Source organism: Hypanus sabinus, chromosome 1 (genome assembly GCF_030144855.1).
Source record: "Hypanus sabinus isolate sHypSab1 chromosome 1, sHypSab1.hap1, whole genome shotgun sequence".
Taxonomy (NCBI): Eukaryota; Metazoa; Chordata; class Chondrichthyes; order Myliobatiformes; family Dasyatidae; genus Hypanus; species Hypanus sabinus.
Window position 1 is genome coordinate 212,639,609 of NC_082706.1, and position 17,824 is coordinate 212,657,432.

Genomic DNA, 17,824 nt, shown 5'->3' on the forward strand with positions numbered 1-17,824 from the left:
TAGTATCATCTGCATACTTACTAATCCAATTTACCACCCCATCATCCAGATCATTAACGTATATGACAAACACCATTGGACCCAGTATAGATCCCTGAGGCACACCACTAATCATCAGTTCCATTGGGTTTCTTTGTTTTTTAGCTGCCTGTAAGAGGACAAATCTTAAGGTTGTATGAAGAATAATAAATTATAATAACTGTACTTGACTTTCACATATATAGCTGGGGACCCAAAGACTTTTGCACAGTACTGTGGTAATTTTATGTATTGCATTGTACTGCTGCAAAAAAAAAAGAAATGAATTTCATGACACGTGTAAGTGAAGATAAACCCAATCTGTTATGGGTCTGTATTGTGGACAGAGAATGGGAAGGGGGCAGGAAGAGGAGAATCATGGTTGGGAAAAGGGGAAGGCAGAAGGAATGGAGCGAGAAGCACCAGAAAGACATTCTGTAATGATCAGTAAACCAATGGTTTGAAATCAAATTCATTGGAGCGTAGAAGGTTGAGGGGGGATTTGATCAAGGTATTTAAAATTTTGAGAGGGATAGATAGAGTTGACATGAATAGGCTGTTTCCATTGAGAGTAGGGGAGATTCAAACGAGAGGACATGATTTGAGAGTTAGGGGGCAGAAATTTAAGGGAAACACGAGGGGGTATTTCTTTACTCAGAGAGTGATAGCTGTGTGGAATGAGCTTCCTGTAGAAGTAGTAGAGGCCAGTTCAGTTGTGTCATTTAAGGTAAAATTGGATAGGTATATGGACAGGAAAGGAGTGGAGGGTTATGGGCTGAGTGCGGGTAGGTGGGACTAGGTGAGATTAAGAGTTCGGCACGGACTAGGAGGGCCGAGATGGCCTGTTTCTGTGCTGTGATTGTTATATGGTTATAAATGACCTTGCCTGGTGACTTAGAGCAGTGTGTGTCTGTATCGGCGCCAATCCCCACCCTGGCACTCCTTCTCTGTCACCTGTCCTATATCCGTTCTGCAGCACTCCACATTCACCATTCACAGCACACTTTGCTCCCACATGATTTACAAACTTGTATTCCACTCCAGGTTGACAAAAACAATACTGTACAGAAGGGTTAGCCACCTCAGCTACATATCTGTGCCGAAGACTTTTGCAGTTCTGTCTGCATGTTTCTTTGCTAGTCTTAACGCACAAATTTGGGAGTTCATGTGAGGCACACTCTGAAGGTAAGTGACTCCCTGCTGCTTTGTCTCGTAAGCAGAGATGGATGAAAAGTCATTGACCTGAAACATCCTTTTCCCCTACATTTGCCTGACCTGCTGAGTACCTCCAGCATATTCAGTTTATTCAGCGTTTTCAGCATCTTTTCAGTTTTTATTTATTTGTTTCTGAATCATGTCTTCACAGTGACTTAATCCTGTTTCACTCTTCACTTGTGGGTCAGCTACTTCAGTATCAGAGAACATAGAAGACCTTTAGCACAATACAGACCCTTCAGCCCACAACGCTGTGCCAAACATGAGCTTAGTTTAGAAATTACCTAAGGTTACCCATAGCCCTCTTTTTTTCTTTGTACCTGTCCAGGAGTCTTTTAAAAGACCCGACTGTATCTGCCTCCACCACCATTGCCAGCAGCCTATTCCACGCACTCACCACTCTCTGCGTAAAATACTTACCCCTGACATCTCCTCTGTACCTACTTCCAAGCAACTTAAACCCGTGCCCTCTTGTGACAGCCATTTCAGCCCTGGGAAAAAGCCTCTGACTATCCACATGATCAATGCTTCTCATCATCTTATACACCTCTGTCAGGTCACCTGTCATCCTCCGACGCTCCAAGGAGAAAAGGCCGAGTTCACTCAACCTATTCTCATAAGGCATGCTCCCCAATCCAGGCAACATCCTTGTAAATCTCCTCTGCCCTCTCTATGGTTTCCAATTCCTTCCTGCAGTGAGGCGACCAGAATTGAGCTCAGTACTCCAGGTGGGGTCTGACCAGGGTCCTATATAGTTGCAACATTACCTCCCGGCTCTTAAACTCGATCCCACAATTGATGAAGGCCAGTCAAATTGCGTAGCCCAAGATCTCTCTGATCCTCCACACTGCCAAGAGTCTTACCATTAATGCTATATTCTGCCATCATATTTGACCTACCAAAATGAACCACTTCACACTTATCTGGGTTGAACTCCATCGGCCACTTCTCAGCCCAGTTTTACATCCTATCAATGTCCCTTTGTAACCTCTGACAGCCCTCCACACTATCCACAACACCCCCAACCTTTGTGTCAAGTTTACTAACCCATCCCTCCACTTCCTCATCCAGGACATTTATAAAAATCACAAAGAGTAGGGGTCCCAGGATAGATCCCTGAGGCTCACCACTGGTCACCAGCCTCCATGCAGAAATTGACCCACTGGAGGCTCAGCAATCTTTTCCCTCACTTATCACAGTAGCCTGGGGCACTTCACATCTGGTCCCGGTGACTTATCCAACTTGATGTTTTCCAAAAGCTCCAGCACATCCTCTTCCTTAATACAAGTACAGCCTCTCCTCTTGTAGGCTTATCTACATACTGAGTCAGCAAACCTTTCTGAATGCACCTAACAAAATCCACCCCTTCTGAACCCCTTGATCTAGAAAGATGCCAATCAATATATGGGAAATTAAAATCTCCAGCCACGACAATCCTGTTATTATTGTATCTTTTCAGAATCTGTCCCCCTATCTGCTCCTCAATGTCCCTGTTACTATTGGGTGGTCTATAAAAAGCACCAAGTAGAGTTATTGACTCCTTCCTGTTCCTAACTTCCACCCACAGAGAGTAGACAGTCCCTCCATGACTTCCTCCTTTTCTGCAGCCGTGACACTATCTCTGATCAGCATTGCCACTCCCCTACTCCCCCCACCTCTTTTGCCTCCCTCCCTGTCATTTCTGAAACATCTGGAGCCTGGCACACTTAATTAGCCATTCCTGCCTCTGTCCTATCCAATTGTAATGGCCACAACATCATAGCTTCAAGTACTGATCCACGCTCTAAGCTCATTTGCTTTGTTCATGAGCCTATCCCTTCTCTATCACCTGCCTACCCTCCCTCTCACACTGTCTACAGGCTTTCTCGATTTATGAGCCAACCGCCCCTTCTTCCATCTGTTCAGTTCAGTTCCCACTCCCCTGCGATTCTAGTTTAAACTCTCCGCAATAGCCTTAGCAAACCTCCCCGCCAGGATATCAGTTCCCCCTTGGATTCAAGTTAAATCCATCCTTTTTGTGCAGATCACTCCTGCCCCAAAAGAGGTCCCACTGTTTAAGAAATCTGAATCCCTGCTTCCTGCTCCAATCCCTCAGCTACGCATTTTATCCTCTACCTCACTCTATTCCTATACTCGCGTGGCACAGGCAACAATCCCAAGATTACTATCTTTGAAGTACTGCTTCTCAACTTCCTTCCTATCGCCCTGTAGTCTGTTTTCAGGACCTCCTCCCTTTTCCATAAGAACATAAGAATTAGGAGCAGGAATAGGCCATCCGACCCATTGAGCCTGCCCCGCCACTCAATAAGATCATGGCTGATCTGTCCGTAAACTCAGCTCCATTTACCTGCCTTTTCACCATAACCCTAATTTCCTTACTATGTAAAAATCTATCTAACTGTATCTTAAATATATTTAGTGAAGAAGCCTCAACTGCTTCCCTGGGCAGAGAATTCCACAGATTCACCACTCTCTGGGAAAAACAGTTTCTCCTCATCTCCGTCCTAAATCTTCTCCCTTGAATCTTGAGGCAACGTCCCCTAGTTCTAGTCTTACCCACCAATGGAAACAACTTTCCTACTTCTATCTTATCTATTCCTTTCAAAATTTTCCTACTTATGTCGTTGGTACCATTATGTACCGCAGCCTCTGGCTGTTCACCTCCCTACTTCAGGATATCATGGATGTGATCTGAAACATCAGGAGCCTGACACCTGGGAGACAAACTACCGTCCATGTTTCTTTCACGTGTCCACAGAATTGCTGTCTGACCCCCTAATAAAGTCCCCTATCACTGGTTCCTTCCTCTTCCTTTCCCTACCCTCCTGAGCCACAGGGCCAGACTCTGTGCCAGAGGTGCAGCCACTGTTGCTTCCCCCAGGTAGGTCGTCCCCACCAACAGTACTCAAACAGGAGCACTTATTGTTGAGGGGGACAGCCACAGGGGAACTCTCTAGTATCTGACTCTTGCCCTTCTCTCTCCTGACTGTTACCCACACGTGTCTTGCGAGGCCCCCATGTGGCTACTTGCCTATGGCTCCTCTCTATCACCTCCTCACCTACCCTGATCAGATGGAGGTCATCGAGCTGCATCTCCAGTTCCCTATACAGTCTCTAAGGAGCTGCAGCTCGACACACCTGGTGCAGATGTGGCCATCCAGGAGGCTGGGAGTCTCCCGGACATCCCACATCTGACACCCAGTACAGAACACCGGCCTCACAGACATACTTCCTATTCCTGCTCTTCACAAGTAACTTACCTCACCTTGACCCGTTATTGCTGAAGCCCTGTTGACCCAAAGCCCTCGTATTCTGACTCCCTCTACTCTAATACCCACTCCTCTAATGTCCGCTCTATAAAGCTATCTTTCTTTTGAACTCTTCCCACCTGTTTTAACTTGCTAACAGCTTGCGCTGTTGTTTTTCAATCAAACTGCAAAGAAAAAATGCAACTAGAAAGTTTTTCAAAACACAGCCCATCAGCTGTTCAAAGCAGACAGTAACTATTAAATGTCTATCCTCACAATCTAATAACAGGATTCGGTCTGTGGCATGTAATGATCTCTTTAGGTAACACCATTTCAACTTCTGTTTTTTAAAATAAAGCTATAAGCCTGCAATTTATAAAAAGCCTCTTCTTAGATCATCCTTTCAGTCTTGCTCTGAAGTTATTTTAAGACATTACAACACAGTACCATCCCCTCAACCCACGATGTGCTGACCTTTTAACCTATTTTAAGATCAATCCAACACTTCCCTCCCACATAACTTCCATTTTTCTATCATTTCTGTACCCATCTACGAGTTTCTTACCGTGCCTTTAAAAAGTATTCACAGGCTGAAAACACAGGCTGTTTGGAGGGTCAGTTGAGGGACAGTGGAAGACTTTCAAAGAGATTTTTCACAGTGCTCAATAAAAGTATATTCCAACAAAGAACCCCTAAGCAAACAATAAAGAAGGAGAAGCTAGATTATGAAAATAAACTAGCACAAAATATTAAAATAGATAGTAAATGTTTTTATAATTATATAAAGCAGAAATGGTTGGCTAAAGGTCTCTTGAAGGACAAGAAGGGGGAATTGATATTGGGTAATGAGGAAATGGAAGAGGCTTTGAATGGCTATTTGGTATCAGTCTTCAAGGTAGAGGACATGTCTAACATGCCAAAGAGAGATGTTATGGATGTGATGGGAAGTGAAGACCTCGATACAATAGCTATCACTACAGAGGTAGTGTTGTGCAAACTTGTGGGGCTGAAGATAGATAAGACCCCTGGTCCTGAAGGAATGTATCCCAGGGTATTGAAAGAAATGGCAGAAGTTATAGTAAAGGCTTTGGTGATAATTTACCAAAATTCTCTGGACTCTGAGTAGGTCCTGGCAGACTGGAAGACAGCAGATGTTATACCACTGTTCAAAAAAGGATGTAGGCAAAAGGCAGGTAACTATAGGCCAGTCAGTTTAGCATTTGTAGCTGGGAAGATGTGTGAAGTTATCACTAAAGAAGAAATAGCGTGGCATTGGGAAAAAAATGGATCCATCAGGCAGATGCAGCATGGATTCAGCAAAGGCAGGTCCTATGACAAACATACTGGAGTTCTTTGAGGATATAACGAGCACAGTGGATAGAGGGGAACAGATGGATGTTATTTACTTGGATTTCCAGAAGGTGTTTGAAAAGGTGCCACATAAAAGATTTATCCATAAGATAAGGATGCATAGAGTTGGGGTGATGTATTGGCATGGATAGAGGATCGGTTCACTAATAGAAAGCAGGGAGTTGGGATACATGGGTGTTTCTCTGGTTGACAATCAGTGATGAGTGGTGTGCCACTGGGGTCGATGCTGGGCCCACAACTGTTCACGATATACATTAACGATCTGGAAGAGTGGTCTGCGTGCAGTATATCTATGTTTTTTGATTATACTAAATTGAGTGGGAAAGCAAATTGTGCAGAAGATATGGAGAGTCTGCAGAGAGATATAGATAGGTTGAGTGGGTAAGGGTCTGGCAGATGGAGTACAATGTTGGTAAATGCAAGGTCATCCACTTTAGAAGGAAAAATGAAAGAGCAGGTTGTTATTTAAATGGTAAAAAAAACTGCAGCATGCTGCTGTGCAGAGGGACTTAGGAATCACAACATGAATCATAAAAGGTTGGTTTGCATGTGCAGCAGGATGGAGATGAGGGGGAACTGCTTTCCCCAGAGAGTGGTGAATCTGTAGAATTTTCTGCCCAATGAAGCAGTGGAGGCTACTTCAGTGAATCTATTTAAGACAAGGTTGGATAGATTTTTGCATAGTAGGGGAATTAAGGGTTTGGAGAAAAGACATGTAGGTGGACATGAATCCATGGTCAAATCAGCCGTGATATTATAGAATGGCGGAGCAGGGCCGACAGGCCAGATGGCCTACTCTTGCTCCTATTTCTTATGTTCTTATGTAGGGGAGGAAGAAAAACAAGACAATAGGTGAAACTGGGAGGGGGGGAGGTGTGATTTGCCTATCACCACAATAGGTCAACGGCAGATGTAATCTCAATTGTGGATCCAGAGCTGGCTTCCCCACAAAAGGCAAAGAGTGCTTGTGGACAGGTCATATTCTGCATGGAGGTCGGTGACCGGTGGTGTGCCTCAGGAATCTGTTCTGTGACCCCTACTCTTTGTGATTTTTATAAATGACCTGGATGAGGAAGTGGAGGGATGGGTTAGTAAATTTGCTGATGACACAGAGGTTGGGGGTGTTGTGGATAGTGTGGAGGGCTGTGAGAAGGTAAAACGGGCATTGACAGGATGCAAAACTTGGCTGAGAAGTGGCAGATGGAGTTAAACCCAGGTAAGTGTGAGGTAGTTCATTTTGGTAGGTCAAATATGATGGCAGAATTTAGTATTAATGGTAAGACTCTTGGCAGTATGGAGGATCAGAGGGATCTTGGGGTCTGAGTCTGTAGGACACTCAAAGCTGCTAAGCAGGTTGACTCTGTGGTTAAGAAGGCAAATGGTGCATTGGGTCAATCCTGGGATTGAGTTTAAGAGCCGAGAGGTAATGTAGCTATAAAGGACCCTGATCAGACCCCACTTGGAGTACTGTGCTCAATTCTGGTCGCCTCACTGTAGGACGGACGTGGAAGCCATAGAAAGCGTGCAGAGGAGATCTACAAGGATGTTGCCTGGATTGGGGAGCATGCCTTATGAGAATAGGTTGAGTGAACGCGGCCTTTTCTCCTTGGAGAGACGGAGGATGAGAGGTGACCTGATAGAGGTGTACAAGATAATGAGAGGCATTGATCATGTGGATAGTCAGAGGCTTTTACCCAGGGCTGAAATGGTTAGTATGAGAGGACATAGTTTTAAGGTGTTTGGAAGTAGGTACAGAAATGTCAGTTGTTTTTTTATTATGCAGAGAGTGATGAATGTGTGGAATGAGCTGGTGGAGGCAGAAACGATAGGGTCTTTTAAGAGAATCCTGGATGGCTACATGGAGCTTAGAAAAATAGAGGGTAGTTCTAAGGTAGGGACTTGTTCGGCACAGCTTTGTGGGCCGAAGAGCCTGTATTGTGCTGTATATTTTCCATGCTTCTATGTTTCAACACTGAAATAATTATACAACCTAGAGACTCAATTTCATGGACCTTGCAAGTCATGTTCTCAGTATTATTTATTTATTTTTGTATTATTTGTACGATTTGGCTTCATTTGCACACTGGTTGTTTGTTGGTCATTGTTTCTGGATAGTTTTTCATAAATTCTGTTATATTTCCTTATTTTCCTATAAAATGCCTGGAAGGAAATGAGTTTCAGAGTAGTATATGGTGGCATATACAGTACGTACTTTGATAATAAATTTCCTTTCACTTTGATGCTTTGAATCATGATATTACCTTTAAAGATCCACCTCCTGACAGAGTGTAATTATGTCACTTTGACCTTTTAAGCTTCTCCTGCCAGTAATCTCTCTTCATTTGCACATATAGTTTAGAGCTTCAGTTTCTCACAGCTTAGCTCCTAGGCATGTGATGCCCATTTTATACCTGTTTCTACAGAAAACAGAGCAGCAGGGAATATATTATTAAGGAAGTGCTAACCAGGATGGAGTTAATGTTCATTTATAAAATCATGTTTCAGGTTCAAGTTTATTATCATCTGACAATATACTATTTTCTAAACAGGGAGAAAATCCAAAAATCTGAGATGCAAAGGGACTTGGGAGTCATTCTACAGAACGCCCTAAAGGTTAACTTGCAGGTTGAGTCAGTGGTGAGGAAGGCAAATGCAATGTTAGCATTCATTTCAAGAGGTCTAGAATACAAGAGTAAGGATGTGATGCTGAGGCTTTATAAATCACTGGTGATGCCTCACCTTGGGTATTGTGAACAGTTTTGGGCCCCTCCTCTTAGAAAAGATTTGCCGGGATTGGAGAGGGTCCCGAGGAGGTTCACTAGGATGATTCCAAACATGAAAGGGTTATCATAGGAGGATTGTTTGACGGCTCTAGGTCTGTACTCACTGACATTCAGAAGGATGAGGAAGGATCTCATTGAAACTTTTCAAATGTTGAAAGGTCTAGACAGAGTAGATGTGGAAAGGATGTTTCCCATGGTGGGTAAGTCTAGGACAAGAGGGCACAGCCTCAGGATGTAGGGGCACCCTTTCAAAACAGAGAAGCGGAGAAATTTCTTTAGCCAGATTGTGGTGAATTTGTGAAATTTATTACCACATGCAGGTGTGGAGGCCAGGCCGTTGGGTATACAGTGGCATGCAAAAGTTTGGGCACCCCTGATCAAAATTTCTGTTACTGTAAATAGTTGAGTGAGTAGAAGATGAACTGATCCCCATAAGCCTTAAAGTTAAAGATGATACTTTTCTTTAATATTTTAAGCAAGATTACATTTTTATTTCCATCTTTTACAGTTTCAAAATAACAAAAAAGGAAAAGGGCCGAAAGCAAAAGTTTGAGCACCCTGTATGGTCAATACTTACTAACACCCCCTTTGGCAAGTATCACAGCTTGTAAACACTTTCTGTAGCCAGCTAAGAGTATTTCAATTCGTGTTTGGAGGATTTTCACCCATTCTTCCTAGGAAAAGCCTTCTAGTCCTGTGAGATTCTTGGGCCGCCTTGCATGCACTGCTATTTTGAGGTCTATCCACAGATTTTCAATGGTGTTTAGGTCGGGGGACTATGAGCCGTGGCAAAACCTTCAGCTTGCAGCACTTGAGGTAGTCCATTGTGGATTTTGAGGTGTGTTTAGGATCATTATCCTGTTGTAGAAGCCATTCTCTTTTCATCTTCAGCTTTTTTACAGATGGTGTGATGTATGCTTCCAGAATTTGCTGGTATTTAATTGAATTCATTCTTCCCTCTACTAATGAAATGTTCCCCGTGCCACTGGCTGCATCACAAGCCCAAAGCATGATCGATCCACCCCCGTGCTTAACAGTTGGAGAGGTGTTCTTTTCATGAAATTCTGCACCCTTTTTTCTTCAAACATACCTTTGCTCATCGTGGCCAAAAAATTCTATTTGAACTTCATCAGTCCACAGGACTTGTTTCCAAAATATATCAGGCTTGCTTAGATGTTCCTTTGCAAACTTCTGGTGCTGAACTTTGTGGTGAGGATGCAGGAGAGGTTTTCTTCTGATGACTCTTCCATGAAGATCATATTTGTGCAGGTGTCGCTGCTCAGTAGAACAGTGAACCACCACTCCAGAGTCTGCTAAATCTTCCTGAAGATCTTTTGCATTCAATCGAGGGTTTTGATTTGCCTTTCTAGCAATCCTACAAGCTGTTCTCTTGCAAAGTTTTCTTGGTCTTCCAGACCTCAGCTTAACTTCCACCCTTCCTGTTAACTGCCATTTCTTAATTACATTATGAACTGAGGAAACAGCTACCTGAAAATGCTTTGCTATCTTCTTATAGCCTTCTCCTGCTTTGTGGGCATCATTTCAGAGTGCTAGGCAGCTGCTTAGAGGAGCCCATGGCTGCTGATTGTTGGGACAAGGTTTGAGGAGTCAGGGTATTTATGAAGGTTTGAAATTTGCATCATCTGGCCTTTCCTAATGATGACTGTGAACAAGCCATAACCCTGACAAGCTAATTAAGGTCTGAAACCTTGGTAAAAGTTACCTAAGAACTCAAATCTCTTGAGGTGCCCAAACGTTTGCATGGTGCTCCTTTCCTTTTTTCTTCTACTCCCTTAACTATTCACAGTAACAGAAATTTTGACCGGGGTACCCAAACTTTTGCATGCCACTGTATTTAAGGCAGAGATTGATAGTTTCTTGATTGAACATGGCATCAAAGGTTACAGGAGAAGGCCAGGAACTGGGGTTGAGGAGAAGATTAAAAAACGATCAGCCATCATTGAATGGCAGAGCATACTTGATAGGCCAGGTGGCCTAATTCTGTTCCTATGTCTTATGGTCTCATGGTCTTGTTAGCCACGGTTGTACTATTTTGCCATTTGAGTATTTCTTTGTTTTTGGAATACATCTAACCTCCACCTTTCACATTTTTTTTTAGAAACTCACACCATTGCTGCTCTGCTGTCATCTTTGCCTGCATCTCCTTTCAATTTTCTACAGCCAAATCCTTTCTCATACCACTGTAATTTCCTTTGCTCCACTGAAATACTGTTACGTCAGACTTCACTTTCTCCCTACCAGCTTTCAAGTTGAACTCATTCATATTGTGATCACTGCCTCGTGAGGGTTCCTTTACCCTGAGTTCCTCGTCGCCTCTGGTTCATTACATAACATCAAATCCAGTATAGGTGATCCCCTAGCAGGCTCAAGGACAAGCTACTCTAAAAAGCCAACTCATAAGCATTCAACCAATTCACTTTCTGGAGATCTATTATCAGCTTGATTTTCCCTATCTACCTGCATGTTGAAATCTCTGATGACTGTCATAACATTGCCCTCTCAACACACCTTTTCTGTTTCCCATTGTAATCTGTAGTCTACATCCCAGCTACTGTTTGGAGGCCTGTATATAACTGACATCAGAGTACTTTTACCCTTGCAGTTTCTTAGCTCATTTCACAAGAGTTCAACATCTTCTGATTGTGTATCACAACTTTCTATTGATTTGATGCCACTCTTTACCAACAGAGCCATGCCACCCACTCTGCCTACCTTCCTATCCCTCCAATACAATGTGTAACCTTGGATATTCAGCTCCCAACTACAACCATCTGATGGCCACAACATTATACCATAAGATATAGGAGTAGAAGTAGGCCATTTAGCCCATCAGGTCTGCCCTGCCATTCAATCACGGGCTGATCCAATTCTTCCAGTCATCCCCACTCCCCTGCCTTCTCCCCATACCCTTTGATGCCCTAGCTAATCAAGGACCTATCTATCTCTGTCTTAAATACACGCAATGTCTTGGCCTTCATAGCCACTTGTGGCAACAAATTCCACAGATTTACCACCCTCTGACTAAAATAATTTCTCTGCTCTCAGTTCTAAATGGACGTCCTTCAATCCAGAAGTCGTGCCCTCTTGTCCTAGAATCCCCTACCATTGGATATAACTTTGCCATATCTATAATCTGTACAAGAACCTTAAGAACACCTTATTTCTTATACTCCATGCATTGAGATATCACATTTTTTGAGTACTGCATTTGCTAGCCTTTTTAATTCTACAGCCTTAATACACTGATATTCACCCTACTGGCTGCAATTTTGTCCTATCATCTGCCTGCCTTCATGATAGTCTGACTGCACACTACCTTTGCTTTTTTTTACCATCTGTTCTGTCCTGAGTCCCTTTACTCCGGTTCCCATCCCCCTGCCAAATTAGTTTAATCCATCCCCATCAGCTCTAACAAACCTGCCCACAAGCATATTGATCTCCTAATTGCAACCTGTTCCTTTTATATAGGTCATACCTCCTCCAGAAAAGATCCCAGTGATCCAAATACCTGAAGCCCTGCCCCTGCACCATCTTCTCAGACACATACATGCCAAATCACCCTGTTTCCACCCTCACTGACATGTGGCACAGGCAGCAATCCAGAAATTACTACCCTTGTGGTCCTGCTTCTCAGCTTTCTGCCTAGCTCTCTAAACCACTTTTCAGGACAGCATAGCTTTTCCTTCCTAGGTCATTGGTACCAATATGTACCAAGACATCTGGCTGCTCTCCTTCCCTCTCCAAAATGCTGTGGGCGTGATCCAAGAGGTTCCTGTCCCCGGGTCCTGGGAGGCAACATGCTATCCGGGTGGTCCGTTCACATCAGTGGCACTGTAACTGAGTGAAGAGCACAAAGTTCATTGTTGTGCACATAATAGACAATCTAACCTGGGCCCACAACATTTCTTCATCAGTCAAGAATACTCCCCTCTTTTCTCTCTTTCCCTTCTGCAGCATGGTCCCATGCTCAGTGCCAGTAGCCCGGTCTCCGTGGCGTTCCCCTGGGAAGTCATCCCCACAACAGTATCCAAAACACTTATCATACACAGCACATAAACCAAAATGCTGTCATAAATAAGCCAATTAAAAATATAATTAAAAATGGATGTAGCGTGCAGCACAGGTAACCTGTAAACTGTACACTAAACAACTTCCTGTCCTAGTGATGAGACATCGGTGGTGGTAGACAGACAGACATACTTTATTGATCCCGAGGGAAACTGGGTTTCGTTACAGCCGCACCAACCAAGAATAGTGTAGAAATATAGCAATATAAAACCATAAATAATTAAATAATAATAAGTTAATCATGCCCAGTGGAAATAAGTCCAGGACCAGCCTATTGGCTCAGGGTGTCTGACACTTCAAGGGAGGAGTTGTAAAGTTTGATGGCCACAGGTAGGAATGACTTCCTATGACGCTCAGCGTTGCATCTCGGTGGAATGAGTCTCTGGCTGAATGTACTCCTGTGCCTAACCAGTACATTATGGAGTGGATGGGAAACATTGTCCAAGATGGCATGCAACTTGGACAGCATCCTCTTTTCAGACACCACCGTCAGAGTGTCCAGTTCATTAGTCTTACAACCTGAGGGAAGCAGCTGTTACCCAGTCCGGCAGGCCGAGTAGCTCCTGTACCTCCTTCCTAACAGCAGTGAGTCAAGGGAAGTTGAGCCTTCTCCAGGACCTTGTTGTTGGAGACACAGTCCCATTGTGATACCCATGATGGAGTGGAGGCAGTGCTGATGGAAGTGCTTGAGCAATCGGATTTGCTTGCAGAACAAGTTCCAGGCTTCGGAGCCTTATAGCAGCATTGTGATGACAACAGCTCTGTACACCTGGGTTTTTGTGGACAGACACAGCTGGTGGTTCTTCCACACACATTTCTGGAGGTGCCCGAAAGCAGTGCTGTTCCTATTACTGTTGGTGGGGAACAACCTAGCAGGTTTCTAGCTCTGTGGCTCAAAATGGAAGGGAGAGAAAGATAAGTGTAGCAGTGATGGAGGATTCTATAGTTAGAAGAGCAGAAAGCAGATTCTGTGGATGTAAAAGAGACACCTGGATGGGATATTGTCTCCGAGCTGCTAGGCTCAGGGACATCTCAGGTCAGTCTGCAGCATTCTAAAGGAGGAGGGTGAGCAGCCAGAAGTATTGGCACCAGTGGCATAGACAGGAAAGATGAGAAAGTTCAGAAGAATGAAGTTAAGGAATTAATTAGAAAGCTGAAAGTAGGGCCTCCAGGTTAGTAATCTTTAGATTGCAGCCTATGCCACACGCTAGTGAGGGGAAGACCATAAGGTATAGGAGCAGAATTAGGTCATTTGGCCCATCGAGTCTGTGCCACCATTTCATTATGGCTTATCCAATTTTTCTCTCAGTCCCAATCTCCTACCTTTTCTCCATATCCCTTCATGCCCTGACCAATCAAACATCTATCAACCTCTATCTTAAATATACATGAAGACTTAACTTCCACAGCTGCCCCGGCAAAGAATTCCACACCATTCTCTGGCTAAAGAAATACCTACATATCACCTTTCTAAAAGGACACTCTTCTATTCCGACGCTGTGTCCTCAGGTCTTAGAATCTCCCATCTTAGGAAACATCCTCTTCACATCCACTCTATCAATGCCTTTAATGATTCGATAGGTTTCAATGAGGTCACCCCCTTATTCTTCTGAATTCTAGTGAATACAGGCCCAGAGTCATCAAGAGCTCTTTATATGACAAGTCATTCAATTATGGAATAATTTTCATGCACTTCCTTTGAACCTTCTCTAGTTTCAGCACGTCTTTTTTTAAGATAAGGGGCCCAAAGGTACTCACAATACTCCAAGTGAGGTCATACCTGTGCTTTAGAATGTCACAATATTACATCAGACATGAAGAAATCTGCAGATGCTGGAAATTCAAGCAACACACACAAAATGCTGCCTGGCCTGCTGCATTCCACCAGCATTTTGAGACAATATTACATCCTTGCTTTTATATTCCAGAAGAGGATAGGATTCCAATTCTGTAAGAATAGGGTGATTTGGCACATGAATGTGTGTCTGAGGAATTGGTGCAGGGGCAGGGTTTCAGATATCTGGGTCATTGGGATCTCTTCGTCAAAAAGGTCGAGTTATACCTGAACCTGAGGGTAAGCAATGTCCTTGCAGGCAAGTTTGCTAGAGCTGTTTGGGAGGTTTTAAGCTAATCTGGCAGGGGGATGGAAAGTGGAATGTAAGTGATGAGGGTGAGGTAGTTGGTTTTCAAACGGGCAGTGTGTAGAGAGAATGCTAGCAAGGACAGGCTGATGATACTGCAGTTGATGAGATGTGTTTTGATGTTTGGATGGGGGAGATTGAGTTTTATTAACCAAGCTTTGCTGAAGATGCTGGGCCGTGAAAAGGAAGTTGAGAAGAGATACCAGGGATGTGGGCAGGCCTAGTGAATGACAATTTGGAACGTTATTTGGAAAAATAATACACCACAATCTCATCTTGAGCAATGACAATAAAGTTGTATCCCATTGAAACATAGAAACATTGGAATAAATAAAAAGTATTTTGATGACATCACTTAAGTTACATTATCCAAACTTTTTATATTCATCACCAATCAACCTAGGGTTTGTTTGTCACAGTTTTACTCAACTTTTATAAACCTTTTCTCATCACACGTTCCTTTGCCCTGTTTATGCTGTGGAAATTCTCTGTCCTGGCTAAGTCTACTCTGTTGCTCAGCACACTGTTAGAAACCAAGTAGCAACTAGATTCCTTAGATGAATATACAGATGATCTAGTCTTACTCTTCAAACTAATGCAAGTATTGATCAATTGTACACCTTATCATTTGTCTTTTGTTTAATTTTCAGTATGGTGTTTTTGATCTGTGCTGCTTACCCTTCAGGTTCGTGTATGAGATTATTTTAAACAAGTTTCATTTTAAATATGTCAGAAATTGAGTACCTTTTAGGTTATTTAACTCATTTGATTTTATTTTGTAAGGGCCCTGTTTGCCTGCTTTTGATTTCTCCCATATCATATAACCATATAACAATTACAGCATGGAAACAGGCCATCTCGGCCCTTCATATCCTCCCCTGGACTTTTATAGAAATTTAGGAACTTGTATAGTGCAAATTTCCTCATGTTTCTGTTTACCTTCACAGTTCAGAGTAAATTTGTTACCTTGAGATTCAGTTTCTTGCAGGCATTCACAGTAGAACAAAAAAATACAATCAATGAAAGGCTGCCCGCAAACAGAGAGTAGCAAAGAACCAATGTGCAAAAGACTGACAGAGCAAATACATAAAAATACAAATAATAATAATTAATAATACTGACAGATGAGTTGCAGAGACTTTGAAAGTGAGTCTGTACATTGAGAATATAACAGCATTGGTGAGGTTATTAAAGAGGTACAGAGATGAGACTGGAACTGAAAGATCTTTAACTGTAAGAAAAGTGGTTTGGGATAGGTTTATTCCATTGAGGCAGGGAAAGGATGGTATGCTGTAGGAACCATGAATGACAAGAGCATCTAATCAAGATGAAAGGTGACTTGATAGAGGTGTATAATAGGGTAGGAGGCTGAACATGTCCTTACCTTAGAAATTACCTAGGGTTACCCATAGCCCTCTTTTTTTCTTTGTACCTGTCCAGGAGTCTTTTAAAAGACCCGACTGTATCTGCCTCCACCACCATCACTGGCAGCCTATTCCACGCACTCACCACTCTCTGCGTAAAATACTTACCCCTGACATCTCCTCTGTACCTACTTCCAAGCAACTTAAACCCGTGCCCTCTTGTGACAGCCATTTCAGCCCTGGGAAAAAGCCTCTGACTATCCACATGATCAATGCTTCTCATCATCTTATACACCTCTGTCAGGTCACCTCTCATCCTCCGTCGCTCCAAGGAGAAAAGGCCGAGTTCACTCAAATTATTCTCATAAGGCATGCTCCCCACTCCAGGCTACATCCTTATAAATCTCCTCTGCACCCTTTCTATGGTTTCACATCCTTCCTATAGTGAGGAGACCAGAACTGAGCACAGTACTGCAAGTGGAGTCTGACCAGAGTCCTATATAGCTGCAACATTAACTCTCAGATCTTAAACTCAATCCCACAATTGATGAAGGCCAATGTACAGTATGCTTTCTTAACCACAGAGTCAACCTGTGCAGCAGCCTTGAGTGTCCTTTCGACACGGACACCAAGATCTCTCTGATCCTCCACACTGTCAAGAGTCTTACCATTAATGCTATATTCTGTCATCAAATTTGACCTACCAAAATGAACCACCTCACACTTATCTGGGTTGAACTCCATCTGCCACTTCTCAGCCCAGTTTTGCATCCTATCAATGTCTCGCTGTAACCTCTGACAGCCCTCCACACTATCCACACACCTCCAACCTTTGTGTCATCTGCAAACTTAGTGACCCATCCCTCCATTTCCTCATCCAGGTCATTTATAAAAATCACAAAGAGTAGGGGTCCCAGAACAGATCCCTGAGGCACTCCACTGGTGACCAATCTCCAAACAAAATATGACTCGTCTACAACCACTCTTTGCCTTCTGTGGGCAAGCCAGTTTTGGATTCACAAAACAATGTCCCCTTGGATCCCATGCCTCTTTACTTTCTCAGTAAGCCTTGAATAGATTACCTTGTCAAATGCCTTGCTGAAATCCATATACACTACATTTACTGATCTACCTTCATTAATGTGTTTAGTCTCGTCCTCAAAAAGTTCAATCAGGATCGTAAGGCACAACCTGCCTTTCACAAAGCCATGCTAACTATTCCTAATCATATTATGCCTCTCCAAATGTTCATAAATCCTGCTTCTGAGGATCTTCTTCATCAACTTACCAACCACTGAAGTAAGACTCACTGGTCCATAATTTCCTGAGCTATCTCCAATCCATTGAAACCTCTCCCATTCCCACTGATGATGCAAAGACTTAGACAGTTTAGGAGAATGGCAAAGAAATGTCAGATGGAATAAGTGTCAAGAACTGTAGGTCATGCACTTTGGTAGAAAAAAATGAAAGCATTGACTGTTTTCTACTTGGAGAGAAAATACAAAAAAACTGAGGCAGAAAGCGACTGTGGAGTCCTTGTGCAGGATTCCCTAAAGGTTAATTTGCAGGTTGAGTCTGTGGTGAGGAGGGAAAAT

The 17,824-nt window shown here is 43.1% G+C and overlaps 1 protein-coding gene across 1 annotated transcript in view; it reads left to right on the forward strand.

Moving 5' to 3' along the window:
• LOC132407529 (transmembrane protein 241-like) overlaps positions 1–17,824 on the forward strand; it is a 170,599-nt gene that overhangs the window by 73,606 nt on the left and 79,169 nt on the right. Inside the window, exon 11 of the mRNA XM_059994241.1 lies at positions 15,516–15,550. Coding sequence (XP_059850224.1) covers positions 15,516–15,550 — 35 coding nt within the window. The remainder of the gene's footprint in view (positions 1–15,515; positions 15,551–17,824) is intronic.